General features: G+C 65.9%; 4 protein-coding genes across 7 annotated transcripts; 1 reads left to right on the top strand and 3 right to left on the bottom strand.

Annotated features, from left to right (window-relative positions):
- Positions 1-1,707: 1,707 nt before the first annotated feature.
- Positions 1,708-8,748, top strand: ATXN7L3 (ataxin 7 like 3). The gene is made up of 13 exons (XM_050985755.1): positions 1,708-1,880; positions 3,430-3,536; positions 3,623-3,755; positions 4,141-4,312; positions 4,767-4,864; positions 5,069-5,091; positions 5,165-5,210; positions 5,469-5,500; positions 5,613-5,681; positions 5,950-5,993; positions 6,111-6,182; positions 6,417-6,550; positions 6,838-8,748. Exons 2-13 carry the CDS (start codon positions 3,486-3,488, stop codon positions 6,987-6,989), a joined length of 1,026 nt encoding a protein of 341 aa, XP_050841712.1. The 5' UTR covers positions 1,708-1,880; positions 3,430-3,485; the 3' UTR covers positions 6,990-8,748.
- Positions 8,749-8,923: 175 nt separating this feature from the next.
- TMUB2 (transmembrane and ubiquitin like domain containing 2) lies at positions 8,924-10,921 on the bottom strand. 2 transcript variants are annotated; one of them, XM_050985847.1, is made up of 3 exons: positions 10,822-10,921; positions 9,790-10,559; positions 8,924-9,540 (listed from the first exon to the last, which is right to left on the bottom strand). In XM_050985847.1, the coding sequence occupies exons 2-3, from the start codon at positions 10,257-10,259 to the stop codon at positions 9,171-9,173; spliced, it is 840 nt and encodes a 279-aa protein (XP_050841804.1). In that variant the 5' UTR covers positions 10,260-10,559; positions 10,822-10,921; the 3' UTR covers positions 8,924-9,170. The 2 variants fall into 2 exon arrangements, with proteins under 2 accessions (XP_050841804.1, XP_050841805.1); XM_050985848.1 differs by having other exon boundaries at positions 10,692-10,832.
- A 512-nt stretch (positions 10,922-11,433) lies between these two features.
- On the bottom strand, positions 11,434-13,770 carry ASB16 (ankyrin repeat and SOCS box containing 16). The gene is made up of 5 exons (XM_050985762.1): positions 13,264-13,770; positions 12,761-13,028; positions 11,914-12,406; positions 11,721-11,834; positions 11,434-11,642 (listed from the first exon to the last, which is right to left on the bottom strand). The coding sequence occupies exons 1-5, from the start codon at positions 13,571-13,573 to the stop codon at positions 11,457-11,459; spliced, it is 1,371 nt and encodes a 456-aa protein (XP_050841719.1). The 5' UTR covers positions 13,574-13,770; the 3' UTR covers positions 11,434-11,456.
- Positions 13,771-13,879: 109 nt separating this feature from the next.
- Positions 13,880-18,220, bottom strand: HROB (homologous recombination factor with OB-fold). Of its 3 annotated transcripts, XM_050985761.1 has the most exons (11): positions 18,128-18,220; positions 17,825-17,875; positions 17,600-17,690; positions 16,848-17,569; positions 16,159-16,242; positions 15,901-16,041; positions 15,567-15,675; positions 15,093-15,178; positions 14,609-14,731; positions 14,279-14,471; positions 13,880-14,163 (listed from the first exon to the last, which is right to left on the bottom strand). In XM_050985761.1, exons 1-11 carry the CDS (start codon positions 18,128-18,130, stop codon positions 14,090-14,092), a joined length of 1,677 nt encoding a protein of 558 aa, XP_050841718.1. In that variant the 5' UTR covers positions 18,131-18,220; the 3' UTR covers positions 13,880-14,089. The 3 variants fall into 3 exon arrangements, with proteins under 3 accessions (XP_050841718.1, XP_050841716.1, XP_050841717.1); XM_050985759.1 differs by having other exon boundaries at positions 16,848-17,690; XM_050985760.1 differs by having other exon boundaries at positions 14,609-14,713; positions 16,848-17,690.
- Positions 18,221-18,572: the final 352 nt, after the last annotated feature.

The following is an 18,572-nucleotide window of genomic DNA, read 5'->3' as shown; positions in this document are numbered from 1 at the left end:
TTCTCTTCACCCAAATCCCCCAAAGCTGTGGGGGCAGCAGGGGGGGGGCCATGCTGCAGATTTCGGGTTCTGAGGGGTCCCTACCCCCCAGCTCTGTAACGCCCCCCACGTTTGCTGCTCTCAGCACCCCAAATCCAGCTCCCTGCAAAGACATTGGGGACCCCCTCAGTGCTGAGGGGAAGGTGGGGGCAGCCCCCCCCTGTCCTTGCCTCAGTTTGGGCTGAAAAAACACCATTTTGGGCAAACTACCCCCAAAGGTGGGGGAAGGGGGTGAAGCCGGGTGCTCCCGCATGGACAATCCCCCCGAGTCCCCCCGGGACCGGGGCCCCCAAGAGAACCCAGATGGTGTCCCCCCCCCCAGTGTCCATCTGTCCGTCCCTCTGCTTCCCCCTCCTATTTACCCCAATCCATTTGGGATTTTCCTTTCATTTTCATCCCAATTTTTAATCGCCGCCCCTCCCAAAATCCCCTAAGGGGAGCCCCCCCCAAATCCCTTTTTTTCTGCTGAATGTACCCAGCACTGTCGTGTTTTAGTGGATGTGTTTTTAGTACAAAAAAAAAGACAAAAAAAAAAAAAATTAAACCCCACCTTTTTTTTTTTCCCCCCACCTTTTTTTTTCTGTTAAAAAAAAAAAGGTTAAAAAAATGAAATAATAAAAAAGAAAAATTCTTACAGCGCCGACAGTTTGGGAGGGGGGGGAAAGACGTTTGCGCTGCAAGAGAATTCCTGAGTGCATTTTGGCACTGCCACAAAATCCCGGGATCCTTTAGATGGAAGTTCTTGTGAATTACGTTAAAAAAAAAAAAGACAAAAAAACACCAAAAAAAAAAAAAAAAGATTAAAAAAAAAAAAAATTTTTTTTCTAATATTTAAAGAGTGTTTTTGTAGGTTTAAAAAAAAGACAAAAAAAAAAAGGAAAAAAAAAAAGAAAAATAATAATAATCCCGACTCGGAATTTGTACGGCTGAGCGGGACGCGGGGGTCGCGTCCCCGGTTTCCCGGTTTGCTTGGGGTTTTGGTTCTTTTTGTTTCGTTTTGTTTTGTTTATTTTTGAGTTTTTTGGGGTTTTTTTGTTTTTCCTTTTTTTTTCTCTTTTTTTTTTTTTTTTTTTGTATAATAAAGTGAAAAATAATGTTTCTGTTCTCATGTCATTACTATAAAAAAATAAAACTTTAGGAAAAAAAAAAAAAAAGGACAAGCGTGAGGAGTGTTTTTCCTCCTTCCTGCGGGATCCCCTTGGGGGGGATCCACTGGGGGAGGGATCCACTAGGGCTCATTTTTGGGGGCTCTGGGGGACCCACGGGGATTTCCAGCTTGGGATCTGGAGGCATCCGTGGATCGGGAATGTCACTGGGAGCTCTCAGTGGGGGCTGTAGGGGTGAGGGTCGGGGGTCCGGGGGTTCCGGGGGGTTCCGGGGGGTTCGGGGTCCCTGGCGAGGGGGGAGCGCTGGGCCCCGCCCCTTCAAACCCCGCCCCCTACAGCCCCGCCCATTCTGGCTCCGCCTCCATCGCCCCGCCCCGCCCCTCCCCCGTGACTCTGACGAGACCCCGCGCGGCGGCGGCGGCTCCTGCTCCTCCCATTGGCCGCGGCCCCTGACGGCGCCTCCCCATTGGCCCGCTGTGGCGGGGGCGGGGCAGAGCCGTGCGCGCGCCGGGCGCGCCGCCCCGCCCCTCCCTCACCCCCCTCACCCCCCTGGGCCGCCACCGCCGCCGGGCGGAGGCACCGCCAGGCCCGGCCCGGCCGCTCCGTCCGCTCGGCACGGCCCCGCACCGGCCCCGTACCGGCCCCGACCATGGCGAGTCGCCGCCGGGCCCCGCGCCGGAGCGGCGGGGGGTGCTGACCCGGCCCCGCCCCGGCCCCGGCGGACCCACCGCGCCGGTGAGTGACCGCCCGACCCGACCCGCCCCTCCCGGCCCGGAGCTCCCGCCCTCCGGGCCCTGCCCGGCCGTGGGGCCCCGCCGCACCGGAGAGCGGCCTGCTGACCCCGCCCCGGGTCGCCCCGGGACCTCCCCATCGGCTCTCGGGGACCCCGCGATCCGCCCGGGATCAGCCCCGGGACCCTCCCCGGGACCGCCCCGCCGGTGCCCTCCCACCCCCCGTCCGAGAGGCCCGGGGACCTTCCCCGGGATCCCCAGCTCCTGAGCCTCCCCTTCCTCTTCCCCCCGCCTCGTTCTCTACCTGAGGGCCCCCAGGGCCCTCTCGGGGCCCCCGTCAGGCCTGTTGGGGACTCCTGAGATCCCCTTCTCCTCTCTTTCCTGCCCCCCGATTCCTGAGAGTCCCCACAACCCTCACTGGGCCCCCCAGCCCTATGTGAGATCCCCCCAGCCCTGATCTCTCCCTTCCCCCCCCCCCATTTTCCTGTTTTTCCATCCACTCCCGAGAGCTCCGGGGCCCTCCCTTGTCTCCCCCAGACCGGCGAGAGCCCCCCCTGAACTGCCCTTAACCCCCCTTTCCTGTCTGTCCCCCCGCCCTCCTCTCCTGAGAGCTGCCAGGACCACCCCTGGACCCCCATTCCCTGAGACCCCTCATTCCCTACCCCCCTGCCTTGATCCTGAGAACCCCTGGGACCCTCCCTGCTCCCCCAACCCCATTGGAGACCCTCTGAGCCCCCCCTTCTCCCCCTGTCTTTTCTGCCTCAGCTTGGGGGGGCTGAGCCAATTCCAGCCCCTGTTTCCTTTTCGTTGTGGAAGGAAGAAATCCTTGGATCATTGGGATTGGGGTGTGTAGGGGGGTGTGGAGACCCCTCTTGTGTCCCCCCAGTCCCCGTGGCTGGGCAGAGTCCCCCCCAGCTCCGTGACAATCAGGGGTTCCACTGGTCAGCACCGATGGGTGCTGGGGGTGTCTGACCATGACTTTGGGATCTTTAGACTCCTATTGTGGGGGGAGGGAGGGCAGACCCCATTTTCCATTTTGGGGGGGCACACGGTGCTCTCCTCCCTGCTCTGTCCCCCCTCTATCTGCTGCAAGGGAGGGTGATGCAGCAAAAAACACCCCCTCCGGGAGGGGACAGTTTGGGGACAGCCCGAGTGCCCTGTTCTCACCTAGAGTCCTAGACAATGGAGGGGTGAGGTGGGGCTCCTGGGGGGGGATTTCACACCTCCCTGAAGGCCGGGCACATCCAGGCTGGTCTGAAGGGTGGGGGCACAGTGGGGGACATCCCACCCTTGTCAGCCAGTGTCCCCCACTAACCTGGGGGGGATCCGTGCCAGGCTGGGGAGGGTCATGCCCAGCTGGGAGACCCCTGACCCCCCCACTTCACTCCTGGAGGGTTTAACCCCAGGACTCTTTCTCTTGGGGATCCCCCCAGAGTGCATCTTGGGGACATCCCAGGGTGTGCAGTGGGGATTTGGCTGGGAAGGGGGTTGGGAGGTGTCTGCAGGTGAGGGTTGACATGCCAGTGAGACCCCCCCTCCCCCCGTGCCCCCAGCCCCCCGTGTCCCGTGCTATGAGCGTTCGGCGTGACTTCTCTGCAAGCAGCTGCAAATGAAAATGGAGGATATGTCTTTGTCTGGCCTGGATAACAGCAAACTGGAGGTGAGCTGCCCCCCTCTGGGGGTCCGTCTGTCCCCTGGGTGTCCGTGTGTCCCTCCCATCCCTAACAGCCTCCCCTGGGCCCCCAGGCCATCGCACACGAGATCTACACGGAGCTGGTGGAGGATGCCTGCCTGGGGCTCTGCTTCGAGGTGCACCGGGCTGTCAAGTGTGGGTACTTCTTCCTGGATGACACGGACCCCGACAGTATGAAGGACTTTGGTGAGCCCCCCGAGTTCCCCAGGGCTCAGGATGACACTGGTGACAGGGACACCCAGGCCCCTGCTCTCTGAGGGGATTGGTTGTCCCCACACACAGGGATTTGGGTTTGAGGGCTGCTGATGGCGATTAAACACTCAAATGTCCCCCCAACTGTGTCCCAGATGGGTAAATAGGGGGGCACTGAACCCCAAAACGTGGTGCTGGGGCACTGGGGGGCACAGCTGGGGCATGGGTGGGAGTTAGCAGAGACCCCCTTGCAGCACTGCCACTGGTTTCAGCTCCCCCGAGCCCCGCTGAGGCTGTGGGGAGGGTCTGGCAGCCCCAGGGACCCCCCAGAGTAGATGGGGGGGGTCTCAGGGCAGGGGCTGAGCGTGTCCCCCCGCAGAGATCGTGGACCAGCCGGGTGTGGACATCTTCGGGCAGGTGTACAACCAGTGGAAGAACAAGGAGTGCGTGTGCCCCAACTGCAGCCGCAGCATCGCCGCCTCGCGCTTCGCCCCTCACCTGGAGAAGTGCCTGGGCATGGGCCGCAACAGCAGCCGCATCGCCAACCGCAGGTGGGGCTGCCTGCTCCCGGGGAAACCGAGGCACCAGGGCCTGGCTGCCCGTCTCACCCTGGGGGTGCTGTGGGTTCCAGCTCTGAGGAGCCTGGGATGGGAATTTGGTCAAGTCTGGGTCTCCCTAGTCCTCGCTTTCCATCCTCGGGGTGTCCAGTTTGGTTCACCCTGGAGCTCTTCTTGTTCCGTCCTGCCAGTTTATCCCTCATGGGAAAAGGAGCTGGGAACCCTGGGTCCTGTGTCCCTCCCGGGTCCTGTGTCCCCACAACATCCTGTGTTCCCCCTTGGTCTTCTGTCCCCCCTACCCTGGTGGCTCCTGGGGACTCCTGTCTGGATCCCTGGGTGCACGGGAGGATGGGAGGGTACCAGGGGACATGGGATGGATGCTGGGGTCCTGTGGAGACGTGGGGGCAGCCATGACCCCAGCCATGATCTCTTTCTCCTCCCCGCTCAGGATCGCGAGCAGCAACAACCTGAACAAGTCAGAGAGTGACCAGGAGGACAATGATGATATCAATGACAATGACTGGTCCTATGGCTCTGAGAAGAAAGGTGGGGAGGGGTTCCTGGTGTCCTGAGGGGTGGGGGACATGTCCTGCTTACCCCATGGCCCCTGAACCCCGTTCCTGGGTGGGTGTGTAGGGGGAGAGCAGACACGGGTGGTGGTCCCAGCCCTGGGGAGGCTGCAGTGGCTCTGGGCTTGGGGCTGCATGCACTGGAAAAGGTCAAATCTTTCCTTTCTGTCTCTGCCCACAGCAAAGAAGAGGAAATCGGATAAGGTGAGGGGTGCAGGGAAGGGTGGGGGGCGCGGGGAGGACACAGGACACCCCCAACAACCCCCTCTCGTTGCAGAACCCCAACTCGCCCCGCAGGTCCAAGTCCCTGAAACACAAAAATGGTGAGGGGGTGGAGCTAAAAAAATTGGGGAGGGGGCTCACACCTTTGGGGTGGGGCATCAGTGTGGGGCGGGGCTTGGACGGGCTGGGCACGTGTAGGGGTGGGGCATTTGGGGTGGGTGGGGCAGCTGCAGTGGGTGGGGCTTGTGGGGGGGCAGAGCTCTCCCTGGCTGGGGGGTGGCAGTGGGAGGGGGTCCTGGGGGTCCCAGGCAGGGCCAGGCTGGGGGTAGGACCCCCCCCTCACCTTTCCTCCCTCCCAGGCGAGATCGGCGGGAACCCCGATCCCTTCAAGGTGAGCCTGGGATGGGGGGAGATGGCTGCCAGTCCCTGCTCTGCCTCCCCAGGGGCCCTGTTGCCCCCCAGGAGGGTCCCCCTAGGCCTGAGCCTGCTCTCTGCCCCCCCAGTACAGCAACTCGGCTGGCATCAACTACGAGACGCTGGGCCCCGAGGAGCTGCGGACGCTGCTCACCACGGTGAGGGGATGGGGGACAGGGGGGTCCCAGCTGGACAGGGGGTACCACAGCACCCCGGGGGTCTCTCCCAGCTGGGCTCCATCCCACTGGGGCTGGTTTCCAGGCTGGGAATGGGCATGTGCAGCAGGTCCTGATCGTGGGGCAGTGGCTGCTTTGTCTGGGGCTCAGCACTGGGAGCCTGGAGGGCCCCAGGGCTGTGATGGTGCAGCACAGCTCAGGGGTCACTCACCTGTCCCTCCCCCAAACTCACCTGTCCCTTCCCTCCCAGCAATGCGGGGTCATCTCCGAACACACCAAGAAGATGTGCACCAGGTGAGAGCGGCCTGGCCTGGCCCTGCTCACTCTGGGGGGCTTCCCCAGGGTCCCCAACCTGCCCACATGCCCATGGGAGGGGGGAAGGCCCATCTCAGTGCCGTGTCTCACCCCCAGGTCCCTGCGGTGTCCCCAGCACACGGATGAGCAGCGCAGGGCAGTCCGGGTTTACCTCCTCGGTCCCTCCGCGTAAGTGGGTGCAGATCGGGGTCCCCAAAGTCCCTGTGGAATGGGGACTGGGGGGCTCAGGTGGGGCTGGGGACAGGGACAGCCCTGGGGAGGCCTGCAGGGGATGGGAGCCCAGGGCTGGGGTTGGGATTTGCAGCCCAGCGAGGTGGTGGGGGCTGGGCCGAGCCCCTGGGCATCCCCCTGGTGTTTGGGGGGGCTCTGTCCCCACCTGCCCTCTGTCACACCTGTGCCCAGGTCCCTGCCCGAGGCTGAGGGCGGCGTGGAGAACGACAGCTTCGAGGTGGCCGAGAGCCAGGCCCTCATGAGCCGCCTGCAGTGGGACGGCTCCTCCGACATCTCCCCCTCCGACTCGGCCTCCTCCAAAGCCAGTGAGTGTTCAGGGGCTGGGGGGCAAACTCTGTGGCACAGACCCCTCTGAGGGGCAAATCCTGGGGCACAGGTCCCTCTCTGGGGGCAAAACTGGCTGTTCTGGTCCCCAGTACAAGATGGGTTGAACACACCATGGCTCCAAAGCCTGGAGCACCTTGTCACCATTTTGGGAGGGGCAGGAACACCCATTTTCTTGGGTGTTGACCAGAGTTGGGCATCATCCATTCTGTTTTGGGGCTCATCTCCTCCCTGACACCCCCATTTCTTCCCTTTCTCCCCTCCCTAGGTACAAACAACTCCGAGTCCCGCAAGACCAAGAAGAAGAAGCCCCACCTGGGGCTGGTGAGTGGCACCCCAGGGCTCGGCTCCAGCAAGAAGAAGAAGCCCAAGCCCCCCGCCCCCCACACCCCCAGCATCTATGATGACATCAACAACTGAGCCCCGCCGAGCTGGGGAGGGGCAGGACGGACAGAGGGACGGACAGGGGCCAGGACAGCCCCCAGGCACCCCCCTGGGCCAGACACAATATGGGTATGGGGGCACAGAGGACTCAGCTGTCACTGGAGTGGGGCTGGATTTGGGGAGCCCCCGTTAGTGCCCCCCTTCCTCCCCCCCTGCCCCAGTGCCTCTATTTATTCTGTGACAGTTTTGTACGTGGGGCTCCCGTTGGGGTGTCACCCTCAGACATGGGGGTATGGCCCCCCCTTTCCTCCCAGCACCCCCCAAAGCCAGCTGTGCCCCCCCACACCCACTCCTCACTTACGCCAGTGGGGTGGGGGGCACCTGGACACCCTGGGCAGGTCTGGGCCTAGGTCAGGGGGTTGTGAATCCCCCCCTGCCCTGGGGTTTTGGGGTGAGCCCCCACTCTGGGGCTGCCCCCCTCCCTGCCCTGGGCTGGCACTCGCCGGTCGGGCTGGCTCAGGAGAGGGGGGTCACACTGGAGGGGGTCTTTGCCACTCAGAGGACAAGGGAGCACCTCTCACCCCCAAATCTGTTCAGCTGTGCCTGCATTCAGCTGTTGGGGGTCTCGAGGGCCTGGCAGTGCCCACACAAGGGGTCACAGGGGGCTGCATGCTGCATCCTTCATCTTTGGGGCTGTTTGGGGGTGGGTCTGGGGGTGGGGGGAGCTGCTGTGACCATCCCTGTGCCAAACTATTTGGGGAGGGGGGACCCCAACCTGCCAGGGACATCCGGGGTGGAGCTGGGAATGGAGCAGAACTGGGGGGGGATGCCCAGCCCAGCTTCAGTGCAGAGCCCCCCACTCCTGGTGTCCCCAGGGCAGCTCTGCGTGCCCTCTGCACGTGCCTGGGAACCTGCTGCTGCCATCGGGGGGCTAGTGGGACCCCCACAGCTCTGGCAGGTGTTTGTACCCCCACAGGCTCTGCTTTTGTTTGGGGGGGGCCGGGACCAGCGCCCCGCTGTGCGGGCCGGGGGGGGACAGGTCCCTCTGGCTGGATCCAGGTCACCCCCTGCCCTGGGATCCCCTCCCTGCAGCTGTTCTCCATCGCAGGGGCTGTGCTGGGGACAGGGTTGGCTCCATCCCCTCTGCTGTCCCCCCCCCGTGGCTGTCTGCCCCCCCATCTGGCCATGTGTCCCCGGGCTGGAGCTGTGTCTGTCCCCCCAGCCCGGTGGCTCGTCCTCTCGCTGGGACTCACACATTATGGTGCTCTGACTCTGGATTCACTATTGTTTTCAAACTGCTGCTAAAGGCTGGGCTGGGGGGGGGGTCCTGCAGAGCCCTGGGCACCTCAAAACGCTGCAGCCCCCACCCCTCCCTGCATGGGGACCCCCGTGTGCTCCCTCCTGGCTTTGGGGCTGGGCAGGTCTGGCCACCGGAGCATGCCAAGCTGGCCTTCGCGTGCCCCGGGGCCCGAGGACGGGGCTGTGGGCACCCAAAAACACGGGGGACCACCCCAAACTGCCTGGGGGGGACACGGCGAGCTGGGGCTGTGGGGGGAAAGCAGCCTGAGCCCCTTCAGCTGCGGGAGAGGCGCTGCAATTTGGGGTCCAAGGGGTGCAGTGGGGCTTAGGGGGGCTCAGAGCGTGCCCTGTGACCCCCCCAGGTCAGTGTCCTCACCCCCCCCCCCGGTGTTTCTGCGTGTCCCTCCCGCAGGGGATCTGAGCCCTTGTGAGGTCTGTGTGTCCCGTGAGTGGGTTGTGGCTGCCCCTGTAAATAAAACTGCATCTTGACTTGGTATACCTGGCATTAATTACGGCTCGTTAATTAAACAGGGCCTTAACCCCCCCCTTCCCCCCATCCATCTCCCCCCACTCCATTCACCACGGGTGGGGCCGGATTTGTTTTTATGACCCCCCCAGCGGTGTGGGTGGTAGGAGAGAGCAGCCCCAGGGCAGGAAGGCAAGCACTGGGGTGACTTGACACCCTTTATTTGCATTAAAAAGTCCTTGGGAAGAAGCCACGGCCCGTTCCAGTGCTGTCCCACTCCCCGGAGCTGGGGCAGGGCAGGGGCAGTGGGGTTTGAGGGGGGGGCACAGCCCCTTTTTGGGGGGTAAAGTCCGACAGCAAGGCTGGGAGGTAGGAGCTGAGCTGCCACCGTGCTGGCTCCGGTTACAGTGCGGGGACAGGGACACCGCGGTGCCTCCCCGGCTCCTTCCCCCTCATCCCGCCTGTCCGTACACCCCGAAGGCCAGGAAGGTGACCAGGACCGTGACACCGATCAGGGACACGGTGGCCGGGGCCGTGAAGAGCTGCCGGTAGTTGATGCGGAAATACCAGCCCAGCGCCAGCACCACCATCACCGTGGGGACCATGAGGGTCCCCCCGCCCAGGGGCAGCCCCGGGGCCGCGGGGCCGGCGGGGCCGGGCTCGGGCAGGGCGGGGGTGGCCGCGCTGTCCCCCCGGGAGCGGTGGCAGTGGATGACACAGTTGTCGGTGATGCGGAGCGAGCGCAGCGTCCGCGCCTGGTCCTGCAGCAGCTGCCCGCGGTAGATGAGCTTCATCTGGCTCTCCTGGCCCGGGAAGTATTTGCTGCGGGACGAGGGGAGGGCTTGGAGGCGGCAGAGACGGGCTCAGGGACCCCCCCCCCGGGGTGGGAACCCCCCCACTGTTCAACGGGGAGGGGACAACGGTGGCATTGCCGCCTCTTTCAAACTCGTTGTTTTAAGCCCACAGCCCCGGGTATTTTCGGCACACCGGGAGGGATAGAAGCCCTCCCCCGGTCCGTGGGAGGGGGATGTTTGCAGCGGAGGGGGGGGGTGCTGCGCACCCGGGCCTCACCTCTTGAGAATCCCCACGGTGTCCTCGGGCCGGGCCACCGCCACCTCCTCGGTGTCGTTGAGGAACTTGAGGCGGATCTTGATGAGGCCGGGGCACGCGTCCCCCGCCCCGGGAGCACCGGGCTCGGCGGGGTCCCGGGCCAAGCTCCGCACGTCCAGGGCAGCATCGGCGGGGCTCCCGCTGTCCCCCCGCGCCGCCGCCCCCCCTTCCTCCTCCGCTTTCTCCTCCGCGCTTTCGGGGTTCCCGGGGGGCTCCGGGGCCTCGTCCGCCCCCGCGGGCCCCGCGTAGGGCGGGAGGGGCCCGAGGCGGATGACGGCCGCGTCCCCGGTGCCCAGGAGCTGGCTGCTGCCCTCGGCCACGTACGTGGACAGCCAGGCCAGCACCAGAGCCAGCGCCAGCACGGCCACCCCGGCCACCAGCGTCACCTCGTCCCCCACCCCCGGGATGAGCGGGGCGGCCGGGGGCTCCATCTCCGCGATCCCCGGCTGGACCTCGCGGTGCCCGGTGTGACCGAGCTGTGCGGCGGCAGCGGGGACCCCCGGGCCAGCCCCGGTACCGCCTTCGGGCTCAGAACAGACGCCGGGGCTGCTCCCGGTGCCCGGAGACCGCAGGGACGGGAGCTCCTCGCTGCGGGTTTTCCTCCTCGCTCCCGAGACACCGAACCGACAGCGCTGCTCTCACCTCACCGGGCCCGGCGGAGGGTCCCGGGGGTCCCGGAGGGTCCCGCAGCCCCTCGGTGCCCAGCGGGGCAGGGTCAGGCCATCCCCGACCTGGACGGAGCAGAGCGATACGGTCAGCGGGGCCCGGGCACGGCGGGGCGGAAGGAACCGAGGAAGTCCCTGCCGGTCTCCGGGGGTCCCGGTGTGTCGCTACCGGTCCCCGTGTATCCCGGGGGTCCCTACCAGCCCTGCGGGTGCCGGTGTGTCCCTGCCATCCCCGGCCATCCGGGAGGTGCCGGTGTGTCCCTGTCAGCCCCGCGGTCCCGGGGTGTCCCCGCCATCCCGGGGGTCCCGGTGCCCCCTCCCCACTCACCGCCTCCCGCCGCCGCCGCCCGCACCGGAAGCGCCACGTCACAGCGCGCCGCCGCCAGGGGGCGGGAGGGGGCGGCCGGCGCGCGGGCCCTACGTCACGGCCGCGCCCACCAGGCGTGGCCAATAGGGGCGGTGAGAATTTTAGGCCCCCAAAGTGGGCGGTGCTATAAATGGGCGGGACTGTGAAGGGAGGCGGTCTCTGTTGGGGGCGGAGTCACGGGCGGGGCGGGGCTTCGGGAGCACCGTGGGAACGACCCCCGGGCTGAACCCCCCCCCCCTCACGGGGCCTGACCAGGACCGGACCCGCCCCAGGCCGCGCTGTCACCCCCTCCATAGTCCCCACATCTGCCGGGGCCCGTCTGTCCCCTCCCTGCCACCTGTGATCCACTGGCTCTGTCCCCCATCATCCACTGTCCCCACAGTCCCTTGTCCACCCTCATCCCTTGTCCCCCCCCATTCCCCTGTCCCCACAGTCCCCTGTCCCCAGAGCAGCTGCCATTGCCCACCCTGGTCCCACAGGGACAAAGACGCCTCAAGGGATACCTCTGCCTTGTCCTTTATTGACACCAGGGCACGGGTGGGGGACACAACAAGGGGACACCGGTGGGGGACATGGAGGGGACATATGGAGTGCCTTCAGGAGATGAGACCCTCGATGGGCAGCTGGAGGTAGCGGCGCAGTGGGGGTGGCAGTGCCAGCCTGGGGACAGCGGCGCGGCAGCGGGCACCCAGGTGACGCCGGATGGCCACACGTGCCAGGTGCTGCAGCCGCCGCGGCCGTCCCGCCATGCGCACGGCCGAGGCATAGAACTCCTGGTGCTCCTGCGTGGGGGACAGGGGCTCAGTGGGCTGGGCTGGGGACACGGGGACACCCCAGGACACCCCAGGACACCCCGTTACCTCCCAGAGCTCGGGGGGCACAGCCTCCACCCAGCCGTCTGCGGGGGGCACGCGGTCGTAGGCGTTGAGCATCACCTCCAGCGCCGGCGGGTGCTGGCAGCACAGCCTGAGCATCTGCCAGCAAAGCCGTGTCACCGGGGTGTGACCCCGCCACCGCCACCTCCCCGTGCCCCCCGTCACCCCCGTGCCCCACCTTGGGGTGCGCGGGGAGGGCGCCGTGGTCCAGCAGGAGGGTCAGGGTCTCCTCGGGTCGCTGCTGGCGGTATTCGCGCACGGCGCGCAGGGCGCAGTCCATGGGGGTGTCCCCGGCGCCGTTGGGGACGGTGGCGTCGGCGCCGTGGCGCAGCAGCAGCCGGGCCAGCGCGGGGTGCCCGTTGGCACAGGCGTTGTGCAGCGGCGTGTGGCCCTTGCGCCCCGCGGCCCCGGGCTCGGCACCGGCCGCCAGCAGCCGCTCGGCCACGCGCAGGAAGCGCTCGGCATCCTCGGGGCGCTCGGCAGCCGCCGCCGCCGCGTTCAGGGGGGTCTCGCCCTGGTGGGTGCGCCGGGAGGGGTCGGCGCCGTGGTGCAGGTACAGCTCCACGTGGGCCACCAGCCCCTGGCGCGCCGCCACGTGCAGGGCTGTCACCTGCCGGTCACGGGTGCCCAGGTTCACCTGCGCGCCGTGTGCCAGCAGCAGCTCCGCACACCTGGAGAAAGGGTGGAAAGGGTGAGGGGGCACTTTGGAGAGAGACGTGGCACCCATGGGACACGATCGGGACATGCCAGGGAGATGTGTTCCCATGGGATATCCCTAGGGGCATCCTCAGGACATACTGGAGAGGCCTGGCTACCAAGGGACACCCCCAGGGACAGCCTGGAGAAACCTGCCACCCATGGGACAACCCCAGGGACACCCTAGGGACCCCCCTAGGACACCACACCCCACAGACCCCCGGCTCCCAGATTGCGTGAGTGGGGCAGGAGTGACGATTTCATGGGCAGGGCCTCTCATGCAGATGAGCCCCACCCTGGCAGGACCCCCCCGCAGGTGAGCCCCGTACCTGAGGCTGTGGGGCGCGGTGCAGAGGTGCAGCGGGGCCGAGCCGTCGGCGCTCAGCACGTTGGGGTCGGCGCCGAAGGCCAGGAGCAGACGGGCGCAGTTGGGGTGGGGGGCGGCCGCGCTGTCGTGCAGGGGGGCCCGGCCCCCCACCACGGCGTCCACGGCCGCCCCCCGCAGCAGCAGGTGCCGGGCGCAGTCCTCGTAGCCGCGGGAGGCGGCGATGCGCAGGGCGGAGGTGTGCTGCCGGCGGGGGCTCAGCACCCACAGCCCTGCGGGGGTCAGCGGGGTCTGCCGGAGAGCCCACGCCCCGCTGGACCCCCCTAACCCGCACCCACCCACCCACAGCCCTGCCGGAGTGGGGGGAGCAGTGGGGGCACTCACCCCGCCCTAGGCTCCCCGCTCCCCCCTGCCCACCTGGAGCTGCACCCCTTTTCCGGCCCCCCACCTGTTTTGCAGGGGGAACGGGAGGGAAGGGAGAAGGGAGAAGAAAGGAAGGACCCGTACCCTGCTCCGGTGACCACACCAGCTCCTCGCTGACCGTCTCCAACACCAGATTCGCGGTGGCCTCGTCCTTGAAGATGCTCTGGACACGGCGCAGGTCCCCGGCGTAGAGGGCGTTGTGCACGGCGGGGTCGCGGCAGAACTGGCGCCGCCGGGGGGGGCTCGGGGGCAAGCGGGGGGTCCCGGGCAGGAGGCGGCGCTCGGCCGAGTCCCGGGCCAGCGCCCGGCGGCGATCGTCCCGCTCCAGCAGCTCCCGCTGCAGCCGCAGCGAGCGCAGCGCCGAGGGGCTGAAGGCGAACGTCTCGTGGGCCATGGGAGCCCCGGAGGGCAGGGGGGGCTCTGGGGACAGCGAGCCTGCTCCTGGGGGTTATAAATAGGGCTGTGCCCCACGCACGGATGTGGAATCAAATCCCAGAGCCAGGCGCCCTATAAATAACTCCTGGTGGTAAACAGAGTCACGGGGTGCAGGGCAGTTGAACCTGTTGGTGGGTGCGAGGTGGGGACGTCCCATGGGGAGGGATTTGGGGACTCCCCGAGCCTGTGGGGCTGTGAGACCCTGGGGGGATGGCTCCTCCCACCCAGGGAAGGGACAGAGGGTGACACACGAGGACACAGGAGATGCAGAAACAAAACAGCCCTTTAATGCAGGTTTGGGAGTGAGAGGGGCCCGTGTGCCCCAAGCAGTGGGGACAGTGCTGGGGCCACTTCCCCCACGGGCCTCCCCAGCTCTCAGCTCCACAGCAAACACCACGAACACGCAGAGGGAGAAGCAGGTGGGTGGGTGGCAGGTGTGTCACCCTCTCCTCGGCACCGTCACCCTCTGCTGGGCTCAGCCACAGTCAACCTGAGCTGGGGCTGAGAAGAAATCCTCGGGCAGCTCTCCCAGGAGCCCGTCCAGGTCATCTGCAGGGCACAGCAGGATGTGAGTTTTGTGTGTGTGTGAACATGGAATTGTTCAGGCTCTGCTTTCCACAGGACAGAGAGCTTCTCCTCCCCTCCCACAGTGGGTCTGACTCACCCATGTCACATCCATCAGCTCCCACCGGCTCTTCCCAGCTGGGATCAGAGCTCGGTGGGCACAGGGGGAAGCCCCCAGGATGCTGCTCTGCACTGTGTCCACTTGTCCTCGATTGTCCCCAGTCCTCAGGAACAGGGACACCCCGGGTGGGCTGTGCAGGGGGGTCTGGGGTCAGCTCAGCCTGGGCAGGGACCTGCAAAACCCAGTGGGGATGAATGACTGGGGGATTTATCCAGCCCTCACCCTTCCTCTTGGGGGTCCCCATAGCCCAGACGCCCCACCGGGGGTCCCAGCAGCCCCCCAGGGCCACCAGTGGTGTCCCCCCCTCACCTGCTGGGGGGAGCAGCCCTCGGGCTCAGGTGGGAAGATCCGGAGGAGGTTGGTGGGGGTCACGTTGAGGTAGTGGTTGCGGTGGGAGGGGGAGAAGACCCCGACCTGCAGAGAGGGCAGCTCCTGGATAAACCCCCCAAATTACAGTGCCCCGTTTGTGGAAATCTTAGGATGAAGGGTGAAATTTCAGCAAGAGTTGAGAAAAATCCAAGTTGCAAAACTGTGGGAGATCCTTTTCTTGTATTTATTATTATTTTCTTTTTATTTTTTTTTTATATTGCAGGGTGCTGGGAACAAGGATGTACCATATGCACTGGTTCCTCTTATCCCATTATTCTAATATTTACATTCCCAGTTCCAGGGTTTTATGGGGTTGGGAATGGGACAGGTGATGTGCTGTATCCCCACCCCAATCCCCCACCCCGCATTCCCCTGGGATCAGATCCCACTGGGGTGGGATAAGGAGCCCCCCAGCTCTCCTCACCTGCCTCAGGAGCAGCACGGATCCAGCACGGAGCTCGCTCTGCCTCTGCTCCAGCAGCAGCCGGTGCACGGTGCCCTGCATCTCCCCTGGGAACGAGCATGGGATCCCTGGAGCCCCACTGGGCACAGGTACCATGGGGGCACAGGTACTGCCAGAGCCCCATCGGGCACAGGTACCATGGGGGCACAGGTACTGCCAGAGCCCCATCGGGCACAGGTACCACAGGGGGCACCGGTACTGCCAGAGCCTCACCAGGCACAGGTACCACAGGGATACAGGTACAACCAAAGCCCCACTGGGCACAGGTACCCCCAGGGCACAGGTACCACCAGGCACAGGTGCAACTGAAGCTCCACTGGGCACAGGTACCACCGGGCACAGTTACCACAGGGGCACAGGAACCACCGGGCACAGGAACCACCAGAGCCTCACCAGGCACAGGTATCCCCCGGGCACAGGCACTGCCCCACTCACCTGTGGGGTCCCGGAACACGGCGCCAGCACCAGCACTGCTCCTGGTCAGGGTCTTGATCATCACAGCCATGCTGGGGACCTTGTTTTTTGGGAGCTGCTTCAGGGCTGCCTGCAGAGCACAATGGGGATTTTGGGGTAACCTTGGGCAGGGCTGGGAGTTGAACCCCGTGGGTCCCTTCCCGTGTGGGATATCCCAGGATTCCACAGCCCTCATCACCCACGGGGATGTGGATGTCTGTGCTCAGCTCAGCCCCCTCCCCAGAGATTCCCAGCCCTAAAAGCAGCTCCGAGGGGAGAGGGAAGAGCAGGAAGCTGAATCCTGAGCTGCCCTCACCTTGCGGAGCACCATGACCACGCTGTAGGTGTGGAGGAAGCAGCTGGGGTCCCTCTCATCCAGCCCCAGCTCTGTCTTCATGGCCAGCCAGGGCCCCTTCCCGAAATCCTCCTCGGTGGGCAGCGGGGAGCTGGGCAGTGCCTGGCGTCAGGGACATCATGGTCACAGAGCCCTGGGGGCTTCCTCCCCACCCAGCATCCCACTGGGGGATTCCCAACATGGGGGTCTGCCCCAGCAGGGGTGGGAGGGGGGGGTTACCTGAGCCCGCGGCTTCGCCACAGCCCCGTGAGCAGGAGTCTGGGGAGCAGACACCAGGATCTCCTCCAGCAGCTTCCCAGAGTGCTTGTGGGACAGGGAGAGATGTCCAGGGATCTGCCTGGCTTCATCAGTCGCTCCCATCCCAGCCCACATCCCACTCCCATTCCTGTCCTATCCCAACTCACGGCATTCCTGACCCCATCCCCATCCCCATCCCATCCTTACCTGTCCCCATCCCCATGCCACCCCTACCCTTACCCTGACCCCATCTCCATCCCCATCCCATCCTTACCCTGACCCCATCTCCATCCCCATGCCATCCTTACCCTGTCCCCGTCCCCATGCCATCCTTACCCTGTCCCTGTCCCCATGCCCATCCCATCCTTACCCTGTCCCCATCCCCATCCTTACCCTGTCCCCATCCCCATCCCCATCCCATCCTTACCCTGTCCCCATCCCCATCCCCATCCCATCCCCATGCCATCCTTACCCTGTCCCCATCCCATCCATCCTTACCTTGATCCCATCCCCATCCTACCCTGTCCCCATCCCCATCCCCATGCCATCCTTACCCTGTCCCCATCCCCATCCCCATCCCATCCTCACCCCATTCTCATGCTGTCCCCATCCCCACCCATCCCCACCCTCCTCCCTGCCCGGTGTGCCCCCCCACCCCCGTGCCCACCCACCTGCTGGGGCAGGATCCCGGCGGGCCCCGGGAAGCGCCGGCTCTCCCTGTGCCGGGGGGCTCGGGGGGCTCCCCTGGGGGCTTTGCTGGCCGCTGTCACCAGCTGCACCAGGTGGTTGGTGACCACGGGGGCGCTGGGGGGGCCAGGAGCATTGGGAGCCACCGGGGGGTTTGGGAAGCTGGGCGGACCCGAGGGGGGTCTGGGGGGCAGGCGGGGCTGGGGGCTGCTCTGTGCTGGGGGGGTCCAGGGAACCGAGGGGCTGCTCCTTGCTAGGGGTGCTTGGACAGGCCTCAGGCACGGAGCCCCCGGAGCAGGGATGGAGCCTCCGGAGCTTCCCATGGAAGGGGGGGGTCTGGGGGCACAGGCACCGGCCGTGCTGGGCCGCAGCACCAGTTTGGGACTGGGGAGGGGGCCCTGCCTGTCCTGCAGCCCCCCGGCGCCGGGAACCAGCTCCTCTCCCACCCTGAGCTTTTGGGGAACCCCACATTCCTGAGCGTTCTCCTTCCCTGGGCATTTCCACGGCGGTTTCTTGCAGCGCCCAGGGGGCACCGGGGCAGCGCCAGCCCCCACGGGACCCTCCAGCTCCCTGCAGGCAGCCAGGAAAAGGTCATTGTCCAGCTCATCCTGGGGGGCTGCCCCCCGCGATGGGGGTCCCTGGAATCCCACGGGATGCTCGCCCTGCCCGGCGAGGGGCCGGAGGGTGGGGGCTTTACTGGGATGGGGTTCACTGGGATGGGCTTTACTGGGATGGGCTTCACTGGGAGGAACCGGGACCACGCTGGGGGAGGAATGCCCGGGAGTCACAAACTGGTTCTCTGCATCTTCCACAGCGGAGAGGAAATCCTGTGGGAAATAAACAGCGGGGATGCAAAGGGCTCCGTGCCTTCCCCAGCCTCCCGCCGCGGGCTCGGCAGCTCGGGCAGCCCGGGCACAGCGCACCTCGGGACGGGGGCCCCGGCCATTGGGGGGTCCCTCACCTCGTCCTCCAGCTCCCCGTCGGTCCCAAAAAGCTTCTGGAAGTGGCAGGACTGTGGGGAAAAGGGGAAGAATGGGGCTGGGAGGGACGCGACAGGCTGGGGGGCCCTGGGTGGTCCCGGAGGTCTCGGCCGTGGGACGCTCGGGGGCCCCGGAAGGGCCTCACACGGCGCCGAGGGGACCCCGATCGGTCCCCGCTCAACGCGCGGGGGCCCGCAGAGATCCCTTTGTGGGAGCCCTCCGTGGAGACCCCAGATCCCCCCCGGGGGACCCCAAAACCACCCCCGTCCCCCCGGCCCCGTTACCATGGCAGCGCCGCGCCCCCGGCCCGGCCCCGGAGGCGGAAGCGGCGGGGCCGGGACTCGAACCTGAGTCCCCCGGGGAAGGGGCGGAACTTCCCCTGCGGCACCGAGCGCCCCCTGGCGGCGGGCAGGAAGCGCGGCCTCGCCCCTTAAAGGGCCACGCACCCGCTTTCTCTGCGCGTGTCACATGTGCACACGCGTGTGCCCGCGCGTCACCCGGCCGGGCCCCGCGGCGCCGCCGGTGACTCAGCGCGGCCTCGGCCCGGCGTGATTCATCCCCGCACGTCCCCGCGGCACAGGCTGAGTGACCCCCCCCAACCTAGGCCTGCTACACCCACACGCGCGCGTGGGCAAGGGCTCAGGCGTGTGTGTGTGTGTGTGTGTGTGTGTCCTGCACACGCGTGTCTGCGTGTGCCCCGTGTCCCGTGAGTGTGGCAGGCTGACGTGC

Source organism: Serinus canaria, chromosome 27, assembly GCF_022539315.1.
Source record: "Serinus canaria isolate serCan28SL12 chromosome 27, serCan2020, whole genome shotgun sequence".
NCBI lineage: Eukaryota > Metazoa > Chordata > Aves > Passeriformes > Fringillidae > Serinus > Serinus canaria.
This window is presented reverse-complemented; position numbering and strand designations above follow the sequence as displayed.

Bases quoted from the DNA above. Each gene is read 5' to 3' on its own strand.
- ATXN7L3 (XM_050985755.1), top strand. From the start codon at position 3,486: ATGAAAATGGAGGATATGTCTTTGTCTGGCCTGGATAACAGCAAACTG. The intron at 3,537-3,622 runs GTGAGCTGCCCC...CTGGGCCCCCAG, and splicing joins TGGATAACAGCAAACTGGAG to GCCATCGCACACGAGATCTA. The intron at 5,501-5,612 runs GTGAGCCTGGGA...CTGCCCCCCCAG, and splicing joins GGAACCCCGATCCCTTCAAG to TACAGCAACTCGGCTGGCAT.
- TMUB2 (XM_050985847.1), bottom strand. From the start codon at position 10,259: ATGGAGCCCCCGGCCGCCCCGCTCATCCCGGGGGTGGGGGACGAGGTG. The intron at 9,541-9,789 runs GTGAGGCCCGGG...CTCGTCCCGCAG, and splicing joins ACCGTGGGGATTCTCAAGAG to CAAATACTTCCCGGGCCAGG.
- ASB16 (XM_050985762.1), bottom strand. From the start codon at position 13,573: ATGGCCCACGAGACGTTCGCCTTCAGCCCCTCGGCGCTGCGCTCGCTG. The intron at 11,835-11,913 runs GTGGGGCACGGG...CTTTGCTGGCAG, and splicing joins CCCTCCCCGCGCACCCCAAG to ATGCTCAGGCTGTGCTGCCA. The intron at 11,643-11,720 runs GTAACGGGGTGT...TCCCCCACGCAG, and splicing joins TGCCCCCCGAGCTCTGGGAG to GAGCACCAGGAGTTCTATGC.
- HROB (XM_050985759.1), bottom strand. The intron at 16,042-16,158 runs GTAACCCCCCCC...CCCTGACGCCAG, and splicing joins TGGCGAAGCCGCGGGCTCAG to GCACTGCCCAGCTCCCCGCT. The intron at 15,676-15,900 runs GTGAGGGCAGCT...TGTGCTCTGCAG, and splicing joins TGGTCATGGTGCTCCGCAAG to GCAGCCCTGAAGCAGCTCCC.